General features: G+C 41.4%; 1 protein-coding gene across 1 annotated transcript in view; it reads right to left on the bottom strand.

Moving 5' to 3' along the window:
• GTF2E2 (general transcription factor IIE subunit 2) overlaps positions 1 to 12,444 on the bottom strand; it is a 65,631-nt gene extending 53,187 nt beyond the window's left edge. The window contains exons 1-2 of the mRNA XM_082715659.1: positions 12,188 to 12,444; positions 2,509 to 2,678 (exon numbers count right to left, since the gene is read on the bottom strand). Of these exons, the coding sequence (XP_082571785.1) occupies positions 2,509 to 2,674 (166 nt within the window). The 5' untranslated portion in view covers positions 2,675 to 2,678; positions 12,188 to 12,444. The remainder of the gene's footprint in view (positions 1 to 2,508; positions 2,679 to 12,187) is intronic.
• Positions 12,445 to 12,922: the final 478 nt, after the last annotated feature.

Raw genomic sequence — 12,922 nt, forward strand, 5'->3', positions numbered from 1 at the left:
ACCCTGAGATCATGACCTGAGCCGAAGGCAGCGGCTTAACCCACTAAGCCACCCAGGCGCCCTCAAATAAAATCTTTTTAAAAAATCTACTATAGGGGCGCCTGGGTGACTTGGTCAGTTAAGTGTCTGCCTTTGGCTCAGGTCACGATCCCAGGACTGAACCCTGCATTGAGCTCCCTGCTCAGTGGGGAATCTGCTTCTCCCTCCTCCTCCGTCTGCTCCCCTTCCAACTTGTGCTCTCTCTCTCACTCGCTCTATCTCAAATAAAGAAAAAAAAAATCTATTGTATGTTTATATACTAGCAATGAACAATTCAAAAATTAAATTAAGAAAACAATTTCATTCACAATATCAAAAATAAAAAAATATTTAGGAATAAATATAATAAAATAAGTGTAAGACTTACACATTAAAAACAACAAAACATTACCAAAATAAATTAAAAACCTAAAAAAAGAGATGGAGTAAATTTTCATGATCCTGGGTTAGGCAAAGATTTCTTAGATATGACACACTTAGAACACAAGTGACATTCGATCAAGAAATTGTCGCCTGGGTGGCTCAATGGGTTAAGCCGCTGCCTTCGGCTCAGGTCATGATCTCAGGGTCCTGGGATCGAGTCCTGAGTCAGGCTCTCTGCTCAGCAGGGAGCCTGCTTCCTCCTCTCTCTCTCTGCCTGCCTCTCTGCCTATTTGTAATTTCTCTCTGTCAAATAAATAAATAAAATCTTTAAATATATATATATATTAAAAAAAAAAAGAAATTGTATCTAGGGGCACCTGGGTAGCTCAATCCGTTAAGTGTCTGACTTTGGCTCTGGTCTTCATCTTGGGTCCTGGGATCAAGTCCCACGTGAGGCTCTGTGTTCAGCGGGAGTCTGCCTGCACTCTCTCTGCCCCTCCCCCTGTTATGCTCTCTAATAAATAAGTAAAATTGTATCCAGAATATATAAAGAACACTTATAAACCAATAGGAAGAAAACAATGAAACCTTTTTTAAGTGAGCAAAAAAATCTGAATAAACATTTTACCAAAGACGACCCAGGAATGGCTAATAAGCAAATTAAATGATGCTCAATATCATTAACCATTACAGAACTGAATGTTAAAATCACAATGACAGGTGCCTGCATGGCTTCATCAGTTAAACATCTCCCTGCCTTTGGCTCAGATCATGATCTCAGGATCCTGGAATCAAGCTCCACCTCAGGCTCCCTGCTCTGCCCAATGCCCCTCAACCCCCACGACTGGTGTATACTCTCTCAAATAGAATATTAAAACACACAATGATACTACTTTTCAACCACTAGAATAGCTATAATCAAAATGACAAGAAATAACAAGTCTTAATAAGAATGGGAAAAAATGGGGTGCCTGGGTGGCTCATTGGGTTAAAGCCTCTGCCTTTGGCTCAGGTCATGATTTCAGGGTCCTGGGATCAAGCCCTGCATCGGGCTCTCTGCTTCCTCCTCTCTGCCTGCTTCTCTGCCTACCTGTGATCTCCGTCTGTCAAAGAACCCTCATGTACTGATGGTGAGAATGTAAAACTATATGGCCATTTTGGTAGCTTCTTGAAAAGTTAAAAATAAATTTACCACCTGACTCCAAAGTTCCACTCTTATGTTCTCCATCCAAGAGAAAAGAAAGTAAGTCCACAAAAAGCCTGTACATTAATGTTCATAGCAGCACTATTCATAATAGTCAAAAACTAGTAATAATCCAAATGTCTATTAAATGATGAATGGATAAACCATTCATCATGGTTTGTAGTATACCCATATATGGATTACTCTTCAGCAATAAGGGCAAAATAAAGTACTAACAGATGAATCCTGAAAAAAATACCAGCTAACTGAATCCCATAGCAAATAAAAAAAACATACACCACAACCAAATATGATCTATTCCAAGAAAGCAAGGGTTGGTTCAACATCTGAAAAATCAGCTAATGTAATATACCATGTTAACAGCATAAACAACAAAAAGATCATCTCAATAAATGCTAAGTAAAAGAAGCCACAGACTAAGACTACACATTATACAATTCCCTTTATATGAAATGTCCAGAAAAAGCAAACATACAGAGACAGAAAGTAGACTAATGGTTATGTGCAGCTGGGGTGGGAACAAGAAGTGATCGTAAATGAGCACAAAGTATCTTTCGGGGATGATGGAAATGTTCTACAATACGATTATATTAATAGGCGCAAAATTCAGCAAATTTACTAAAAATCTTTGAACTGTACATATAAAACAAGTGAAATATATGGTATATAAAATAAACTTCAACAAAGTCATTTTCTGCAAAGAGAATAACCTAAATTCTAACTATAAGACAAGACTATTAACATCTTAAGAACAATATATTCTCTTATCATCACATTCCCTTATACTTGAACAAGTGTCTACCAATAAATACAAATGTTGAACTGGAAAAATAAACTTGCCATGACTAAATGGTTTCCTAAAAAAATAAAAACTGGACAGTCCTAAAGTCAATTTTACTAACCAGAATTCTGTTTAGAGCCCGATGATCCTCCATGTTCTAGCTTTGCTTTCTTCTTCTTTGATGAGGATGATGATGATTCAGAAGATACTGAACGTTTTTCTACTACAGGAGTGGAAAGAGCTCGTTTTTTGAACAGCTCCCGTTCTCTCAACAGGCTTGGATCCATAATTCTGCAAAGATATAAGTATTTTTAATACACATTCTAACCACTCAAACCTATAGGCCAAATCCATAGATCCCAAGAATTACTTCCAAACAAAATTACCTTTACTATTAGTTCTCTATTAGAACTTGTATTCATTCACTTAAAAATCTTCACTTAGTATCTACTGTGTGTCAGGCACTGAGCTAGCCACTAGTAAAGAGAAACAGAATTATTCTCTAAAGCTCTAGAGCTGTACTGCCCAGTATGAGAGTCACTAATCACATGTACCTATGGAACACCTGAAATGGGGCCAGAGTTGAGATGTACTTTAAGTGTAAAATATACACCAGATTTACAAGGCATAGTACAAAAAACTTTTAGAATTACTGATGAGATATTTTAGATTATCACATGTTGATGTGATAATAATTTGGATACACTAGGTTAAATAAAACATTAAAATTAATTTCCCCCAACAATATGATCATCTTAATACAGAAAAAGCATGTGAAAAAATAAAATCTGTCTAGGATAAAAACTCTCAACAAAGTGGGTTTAGAGGAAACATACCTCAACAAAATAAACACCAAATATGAAAAACTCAAAGCTAACTTCATACTCAATGGTTAAAATGTAAAAGCTTTTCCTCTAAGATCAAAAATAAGAAAAAGATATCCACTCTCCCCACTTTTATTCAACACAGTGGTGGAAGTACCAGATGCAGCAATCAGACAAAAAAATATTTTAAGCACCCAAATATGTGAGGTGCCTGGGTGGCCCAGCCAGTTAAGTGTCTGCCTTCGGCTCAGGTCATGATCTCAGGGTCATGGGATTAAGCCCCACATCAAGCTACCAACTTAGCAGGGAGTCTGTTTATCCATCTCCCTCTGACCCCTGCCATTCACACACTCACTCTCACATAAAATCTTTTTTAAAAAGGATTATAAAAAAAAATAAGCATCCAAACTTGTAATGAACATGTGAAACTCTATTTACAGAAGACATGATAGTGCATATAGAACACCCAAAGATTCCACAAAAAAATAAATAAATGAATGAATTCAGTGAATTGCAGGATACAAAATTCATATATAGGAATCTGTTCTGTTCCTATACACTAAAAACAAAGCAGTAGAAAGAGACATCTTTAAAAAATCTCATTTACAATTGCACCAGAAAGAATAAAATACCCAGGAATAAATTTAGCCAAGGAGGTCAAAGACTTACTCTCTAAAAACTATAAGACACTGATGAAGGAAATTGAAGATGACACAAACAAATGAAAAGATATTCCATGCTCATGGATTAAAAGAATATCATTAAAATGTCCTTACTTCTCAAAGCAATCTTCACATTCAATGCAATCCCAATCAAAACACCAATAGCACTTTTCACAGAACTAGAACACATAATCCTAAAATTAGTATAAAACCACAAAAGACCCTGAAAAGACAAAGTAATTCTGAAAAAGCAGCACAAAGCTGGAGGTATCACTGTCCCAGAGCTCAAGATATACACAAAGCTACAGTAACCGAACAGTAGGATTCTGGCACAAAAAGAGACACACAGATCAAAAGAACGGAGAGCCCAGAAATACACCCACACTGAAGTGTCAATGAATCCACAACAAAGGAGGCAAGAACATACAATGGGGGAAAAGACAGTCCCTTCAGGTGTTGGAAAAACTGGACAGCTACATGCAAAAAAAAAAAGAAACTGGACCACTTTCTTACACCACACACATATATAAACTTAAAATGGATCCAAGACCAAATATGAGACCTGAAACCTTACATCCCATAATAGATAACAAAGACAGTAATCTTTTAGACACTGGCCTTAGCAATATTTTTCTAGATATATCTCCTCAGGCAAGGGAAACAAAACCAAAAATATACTACTGAGACTTAATCAAAATAAAAAGCTTATGCATAGTAAAGAAAACCATCAAAACAAAAAGAAACCCTACTGAATGAGAGAAGACATCTGTAAATGATATAACAGATAAGAGGTTAATATCCAAAATATATAAAGAGCTTACATAATTTAACACCAAAAATAACAAAACCACTCAGAATAAAAAATGGGTAGAGGACCTGAATAGACTTTTTTTTCCAAAGACATACAAATGGCCAACAGATAACAGGAAAAGATGCTTAATTTTACTAATCATCAGGGAAATGCAAATCAGAATCTCAGTAAGATATCACCTCACAGTCAGAATGGCTGGTATCAAAGACAAGAAATAACAAGTGTTGACGAGGATATGAAGAAAAAGCAACCCTCATGCACTGTTGATGGGAATGCAAACTGGTACAACCACTGTGAAAACAGTATGGTGGTTCCAAAAAACTAAAAATAGAAATATTATGATCCAATACTTCCACTAGTGGCATTTACCCAAAGAAAACAAAAACACTATTTCTTTTTTTTTTTTTTTAAGATTTTATTTATTTATCCAACAGAGAGAGAGAGAGAAAGGGAACACAAGCAGGGGGAGTGGGAGAAGCAGACTCCCCACTGAGCAGGGGAGTCCAATGCAGGGCTCGATCATAGAAGCCGGAGATCATGATCTCAGCCACAGACAGACACGCAATGACTAAGCTACCCAGGCGCCCCACAAAAACACTAATTCAAAGAGATATATGCAGCCCTATGTTTATTGCAGCATTATTTAAAATAGCCAATATATGGAAACAACCCAAGTGTCTATCAACAGATAAAGAAAATGTGATATACACACATACAATGGATTATTAGCCATAAAAAAAAAAGACAGAAAGATCTTGCCATTTGAGACAACACTGGTGAACCTAGAGGGTATTATGCTAAGTGAAATAAGCAGACACAAATACTATATGATATTATTTATGCATATAATCTAAAAAAAACAAAAACAAAACAAACAGATTGTTAAATATACAGAACATACTGGTAGTTGCCAAAGGGGAGGTTGGTGAGGAGATGGGAAAAACTGGTAAAGGAGATTAAGAGGTATACACTTCAGTTATAAAATGCACAAGTCATGGAGATGAAAAGTACAGCATTACAGAATATACTCAATAATAATTTTATAATGTTTCATGGTAACAAAGGGGGACTATACTTAAGGTGAGCATTGAGTAATGTATGTATTTGTTGAATCAATACATTGTACACCTAAAACAACATTCTTTTTTTTTTTTTTTTTAAGATTTTATGTATTCATTTGACAGAGAAAGATCACAAGTAGACAGAGAGGCAGGCAGAGAGAGAGGGAAGCAGGCTCCCCGCCGATGTGGGCAGAGAGCCCGATGTGGGACTCGATTCCAGGACCCTGAGATCATGACGTGAGCCGAAGGCAGTGGCCCACCACACTGAGCCACCCAGGCGCCCCTAATATAACATTCTATGTCAATTATACTTCTCCTTTTTTTAAATGTAGGCTCCACACCCAGCATGGAGGCCAACATAGGACTTGAACCCATGACCCTGAGATCAAGACCTGCACAGAAATCAAGAATCAGACACTTAATCAACTGAGGGTCCCAAGGACCCCAGTCAATTATACTTCAATAATGAAAAATTTTAAATACAATTTTAAAAATAAAAACATTTTAAAAATTAATTCACCCTAATTTTTCTAGTTTTTATTTTTTTAAGTTTTCTTCAAAGATTTTATTTATTCATTTGATAGAGAGAGAGATCACAAGTAGGCAGAGAGGCAGGCAGAGAGCGAAGCAGGCTTCCCGCTGAGCAGAGAGCCTGACAGGGAACTCCATCCCAGGACCCTGAGATCATGACCTGAGCCAAAGGCAGAGGCTTAACCCACTGAGCCACCCAGGTGACCTATTTTTTAAGATTTTATTTATTTATTAGACACAGTGATAGAGGGAACTCAAGCAGGGGGGCGTAGGAGAAGCAGGCTTCCCGCCAAGCAGGGAGCCCGATGCGGGGCTGGATCCCAGGACCCTGGAATCATGTCCTGAGCTGAAGGCAGATGCTTAACAACTAAGCCACCCAGGCACCCCTTTTTCTAGTTTTTTAAAAAATATGGCCACTAGGGATGCCTGGGTGGCTCACTTGGTTGGACAACTGCCTTCGGCTCGGGTCATGATCCCGGAGTCCCGGAATGGAGTCCTGCATCGGGCTCCCAGCTCCATAGGGAATCTGCTTCTCTCTCTGCCCTTCTCCTCACTCATGCTCTCTCTCACGGTCTCTCTCTCAAATAAATAAATAAAATCTTAAAAAAAATATATGGCTACTAGAAAATTTTGAATTATATGTGTGGTTCACATTTGTAGCTCACATTGTATTTCTACTGGACGCTACTCAAGAAAAATATCAGAACTACCATGCAGAAATAAGGCAGATGTAGGCTCACTGCAAAAAAAAAAAAAAAAAGAGAGAGAGAGAGAGAGAGAGAGAGAGAAAGAAAACCAACAGAATTACTTTTAAACAGTTCTTTTTTTTTGTTGTTAAGATTTTATTTATTTTATTTGACAGAGATCACAAGTAGGCAGAGAGGCAGGCAGAGAGATAGAGGAAAAAGCAGGTTCCCCGCTGAGCAGAGAGCCTGATGTGGGGCTCGATCCCAGGACCCTGGGATCATGACCTGAGCTGAAGGCAGAGGCTTTAACCCACTGAGCCACCAGGAGCCCCCAGAATTACTTTTAATGAAAAGGCGTGTTTTAGGGGCACCTAGGTGGCTCAGTAGGTTAAGGCCTCTGCCTTTGGCTTGGTTTGTGATCCTGGAGTTCTGGAATCAAGCACTGTGTTGGGCTCTCTGCTCAACGGGGAGTCTGCTTCCCTTCCTCTTTCTCTGCCTGCCTTTCTGCCTACCTGTGATCTCTGTCAAATAAATAAATAAAATCTTAAAAAAAAAAAAAAAAAGGCAATTTTTAAAACTGGTGAACTGTCAGGGCATCTGGGTGGCTCAGCCAGTTAGGCGTCCACCCTTGGCTCGGGTCATGATTCTGGGGTTCTGGAATCAAGCCCCACATCAAGCTCCCTGTTTGGTGGGGAGCCTGCTTCTCCCACTGCTGCTCCCCCTGCTTGTGCTCTCTCACTCACTCTCAAGTAAATACTTTTTAAAAATAAAAATAAATAAACCAGTGAACTATCATTAAGTGATATAAAGGCTGGATTAAAATTTGTTAGAACGATGTACAGAATATTCCTGATTTAGAGGGAGGTGGGACTAGATAGACCTCTTTTGGTTTTTTTCCCAGTTGGAAAACGCCACAGTTCTAAGCAACGTCAGTTAATGAGGGAAGCCACAGATCACTCAAAATGTATTTTATTTGTTTTTAAGTAGGGACTTGAACTCAGGACCATGATATTGGTACCTGAGCTGAGGTCAAAATATTCCTCTCTTCTTTTACAATCCAATAATCACACTACTGGGTATTCAAACAAATATAAAAACTTTAATTCAAAAAGATGTATTCACCCCTATGCTTACTGTAGCATTATTTACAACAGTCAAATTATGGAATCAGCCCAAGTGTCCATTAATAGATGAATGGATAAAGAAGATGTGGTATAGGGGCACCTGGGTGGCTCAGTCGTTAAGTGTTTGCCTTCAGCTCGGGTCATGATCCTAGCATCCTGGGATGAAGCCCTGCATCGGGCTCCCTGCTCTGTAGGAGGCCTGCTTCTCCCTCTCCCACTTCCCCTGCTTGTGTTCCCTCACCATGTCTCTCTCCATCAAATAAATAAATAAAAATCTTAACAAAAAATTTAAAAAGATGTGGTGTATGTATATACACACATACAACGGAGTATTATTCAGCCATAAAAAAGAATGAAATCTTGCCATTTGCAACAACATGGCTGGATCTAGAGAGTATATTCTAAGCAAAATAAGCAGTCAGAGAAAGACAAATACCATATAATTTCATATGTGGCATTTAAGGAACAAAACAAAGGAGGGGAGGGGAGACAAACCAAAAAAACAAACTCTCAGCTATAGAGAACAAACTGAAGGTTACCAGAGGTGGGTGGGAGGGACGGGTGAAACAGGCGATGGAGATCCGGAGTACACTTGATGAGCAATGAGTACTGTATGAAACTGGTAAGTCACTATATTATACACCTGAATCTAATATCAACACTGTATGTTAACTATGCTGAAATTTTTTTAAAAAGTTCCTCTCTTGAGACCCATAAGCACAGAATAAACTCATGGTTGCCAGAGGAGAGGGGGATGAGTGGGATATGGGGATGGGTGAAAAGGGTGAAAGGGAGTAGGATATACAGGCCTCCAGTTAAGGAATAAGTCATGGGGACGAAAGGTTTAGTACAGGGAATACAATCAATTACCATTTGTAATAGCATTGTATGGGGATAAAAGGTAAGCACAGCATAAGGTTCTGAGTTGTAAATTCACTATTTTGAGGCCACCTGGGTGGCTCAGTCGTTAAGGGGCTGCCTTTGGCTCAGGTCATGATCCCAGGGTCCTGGGATCAAGCCTGGCATCAGGCTCCCTGCTCAGTGGGGAGTCTGTTTCTCCCTCTCCCTCAGCCTGCTGCTTCCCTTACTTGTGATCATTCTCTATCAAATAAATAAATAAAATCTTTAAAATAAATAAATAATAAAACAAAATTACGATTTTGTATATCTGAAAACTGAAGTTAACATTGTATGTCAAATATCCTTCAATTAAGAAAAAAGTTCCTGGGGCACCTGGGTGGCTGTGATGGTTAAGCATCTGCATCTGCCTTCCACTCATGATCTCTGGGTCCTTCAATCAAGCCCCACATTGGGCTCTCTGCTCAGCAGGGAATCTGCTTCTCTCTTTCTCCCTCCCCCCTGCTCATGCTCTCAATCACTTGCACGCTTGCTCTCTCTCTCTCAAATGAATAAATAAAATCTTAAAAAAAAAAAAATTTCATCTCTTGTTTGAACTCTCCTAGAATACCATGGAAGGTCTAGGAAGCACAACAAGCTGACCATGTAAATGGTCTTTGCATTCTTCACAAGCAGGAAAGGAAGGTCTGGGAGGAAAGACTCTAAACTTTTTCTTTTTTTACTTTACTGTTTTGCTTTGTTTTTAATAGGTTCCATGCACAGCGTGGAGCCCAACACGGGCCTTGAACTCACAAGTGAACCACCCAGGTGCCCCTATCTTAACTGTGAAAGTCTTCATGCACTGTGTAGCTCCATAAATACTTGTTAAATGAATAATGAACACAAAAACATCTTTAAATTGCTTTAGCCTTATTATAGGTTTTACAAGCCTTTATTAAATGCCTTGTGTTTGTGACTCTAAGCTTTGTGTACTTGTCTTGTGTTTATGTACTCTAAGCTTTGAAGAGTTCCAGAAGATAAACCCTTACCTTCGAGCAGCTTACATTTAAGAATATTTAAGAACTGGGCAGCTTGCTTAAAAAGCAATGACTAAAATGTGACTTAGACTGCTAAAAGCTAAAAATATAAGCACTGATAAGAAATAATCAGAGTAAACTTTAGTTCAATGAGTAAGTCACTGGCACTAGTATCAAAGACCTGACTTCCAGAACCCCCTCAGTACTAACCTCTAACTGCAACATGACCCTAGGCAAGCACTAGACCTCTCTAAATCCAATTTTATCATAAGCAGAATGAAGACACTACCAATGCTTTGTACATCTAGCCCAACTTTAAAATTAGACAATGTTTGTGAAAAGCAATTTTTTAATTTTTTTTGAATATTTTATTTATTTATTTGACAGAGAAAGAGACAGTGACAGAGGGAACACAGGCAGGGGAAGTGGAAGAGGGAGATCCAGGCCTCCTGCTAAGCAGGGAGCCCTATGTGGGCTTGATCCCAACACCCTGGGATCATGTTCAGAGCCAAAGGCATACGCTTAACCACTCAGCCACCCAGGCGCGCCAAAAGCAATTTTTTAAATAATAAAGCTATACAAATATGTTATCTCACTGCTACTATTCTGAATTGGATCTGAAAAGAAGTAACAGAATGATTATGCTAGGGTGAGGAAGGTGGGGAGGCGGTGGGGGAGTGTGGGGGGAAAAGGAGAAATCACCAGGGATAAAGTGGGGGCAACAAGCCAAAACCAGGAAACGTGGGTGCCTGGGTGGCTCAGTGGGTTAAGCCGCTGCCTTCGGCTCAGGTCATGATCTCAGGGTCCCGGGATCGAGTCCCTCATCCGGCTCTCTGCTCAGCGGGGAGCCTGCTTCCTCCTTGCTCTGCCTGCCTCTCTGCCTACTTGTCATCTCTCTCTGTCAAATAAATAAATAAAATCTTTAAAAAAAAAAAAAAAACCAGGAAACGTGTTTATTTCACCTTGTAAAGACAGGTAATTAAACCAGGCTTTTACTCAGAGTTTTAACAGACTTAAGCAAAAGCCTTACAGTTTACGAAAACCTAAATGCTTACAGCCCTTGAGCCTCACAACTCTAGGAGACAACAGGTATTAGTTTTATTCCTTAATGTGTGAAATCTGAAATGAAGACGTACAGTTAAGGTCACACACTGGTACGTGTGTAAGTACTCAGGCCAGCACACGATCCCCTGCCTCCTAAATCGAATGCTCCCTTACTCCAGACCTGAAATGCGGGTCAAGGCCTCTAAAACAAAGGCGACCTGTGTGCTACGGGTGACGTTCAAATGGCACCTCGAGCCGAAGGCTTAAGGTCTCTCTCTCTCTCTTTCCCACCATCGCGCGCTCCGCCTAACTTTTCCTCCTTTTTCTCACCCTACTCAAAAAATCCGTAGAGCTTTACATATACTGACCATGCCCAGTTCCCATTAAAAAAAAAAAAAAAAAAAATCATCACAACTCAGGGAGTTCACGTGTTCCTCCACGGATGGTCACTGGGAAGCCCCCCCCCCCAAAATTAAATCAAAATCTTCTGGCTCCAAAGCACACGTTCTTTCCACTCTACCATACGACTTTTTTTTTTTTCCTCCCAACCTTTCTACTTTTGCTCTCTTTTGCCTTTCCCTGCGTCAGCCTCAGAGCGGCCACTAAGCACCCAAGAACACTGCAAAGAACAGCCAGCAAGGTAAGAATCGAGACTGTTTTCCTCTTAAATCCCAGGAACGGAGAGATGACGAGGTATCGGAGTGTTTCGATTTGGAACAGGTCTCTAGACTTTGCAGACAAAACGACTGTAATTCACTCAAGTTTAGGGATCATTACAAACCCAGTCCCCAAAAGACGGCTTAAAAATAATAATAATAATAATAATAACAACAACCCGTCAAGGTGCATCTAAATCACAGCCTTTCGTTGGACACTGCGGTTCCCTAAACTCCACACACGTTTCGCTCACCTACTGCTCCTGGAAAGTCTGGGGCTGGGAAGAGACACAATGAGCTCGGACTGCGAACTTCCTCTCTTTCCAGCCCAAAAGTTTGCTCCATAGACCTCAGGCCTAAAAGACAATGCTCCCAAGAAGTTGTGACTGTGTTTAGTGTTTCGCCAGGAGGACCGCAGCCCCAGCCTCCCGAGAGCTGGAAGACGCGCTCGCCCCTCGGGAGGAGGCAGTCCCGAGGAACAACAGGCCCGGGCTCCGCTCCCCTCACCCGGCGGCCGCAGCCCCTACCTGAGCGAGGAGGGCCGCCCCACGCGACCGGCCGCCGCCTCCCAGCGCCTCCACCTGGACCCGCCGCCCACGCCCGCGTGGCCACCGCTTCGTGCTCCTCGTCAGCGCCCCCGCCTGCTCGCACGCACGCCCAGCGCAGCCCCGCCAGGTCGGGGTCTCGCCACTGGCGGCGGCGGCGGCGGCGGCAGCGGCTGAGGCGGCTGAGGCGGCGCGACTTGGCCGGGGGCTCCGCCCGCCACTTCCTGATCAGGCTACTAGGAGCTCCGTCCCGGCAGGCACCGCGGCGCCCCCGCCGCCGAGGACGCGCGTGCGTCGTCACGTGCCCCGCCAGGAGTACCGCGGGCGCGGAAATCAGCCAGTGGGGCGTCTGGGATTTCCATGACAACGGAGGGCGGGGGGCCGGGGGCGGGGGACTTGGGAGGGGAGGAAGGGCGGAGAATGAGACTTAGGTGGGAAGATAGCAGCGGTTGCTACAATGGAAAAAAAAACAAAAAACAAAAAACAAAAAAAGAACACCTTTCCTTTGCGCAAGCTTAAAGCAGCCAGATCCTCCTCCAGGTGTTTGGTACTTTACTTCAAAGGCTAGTCTGCAGCACCTGAACTCCAAGAACATCGATCCAGCTCTCTCTTTACAAGTCAGGAAACAATAGGCCAGGTGACGCTCAATGACTTGCTCGAGACAGCTAGCAAAGGCAAATACGGACGTGCAGCCCAGCTCAAATTCCCAGCCACCAC

Source organism: Mustela nivalis (assembly GCF_964662115.1).
Source record: "Mustela nivalis genome assembly, chromosome: 20".
Lineage (NCBI taxonomy): Eukaryota > Metazoa > Chordata > Mammalia > Carnivora > Mustelidae > Mustela > Mustela nivalis.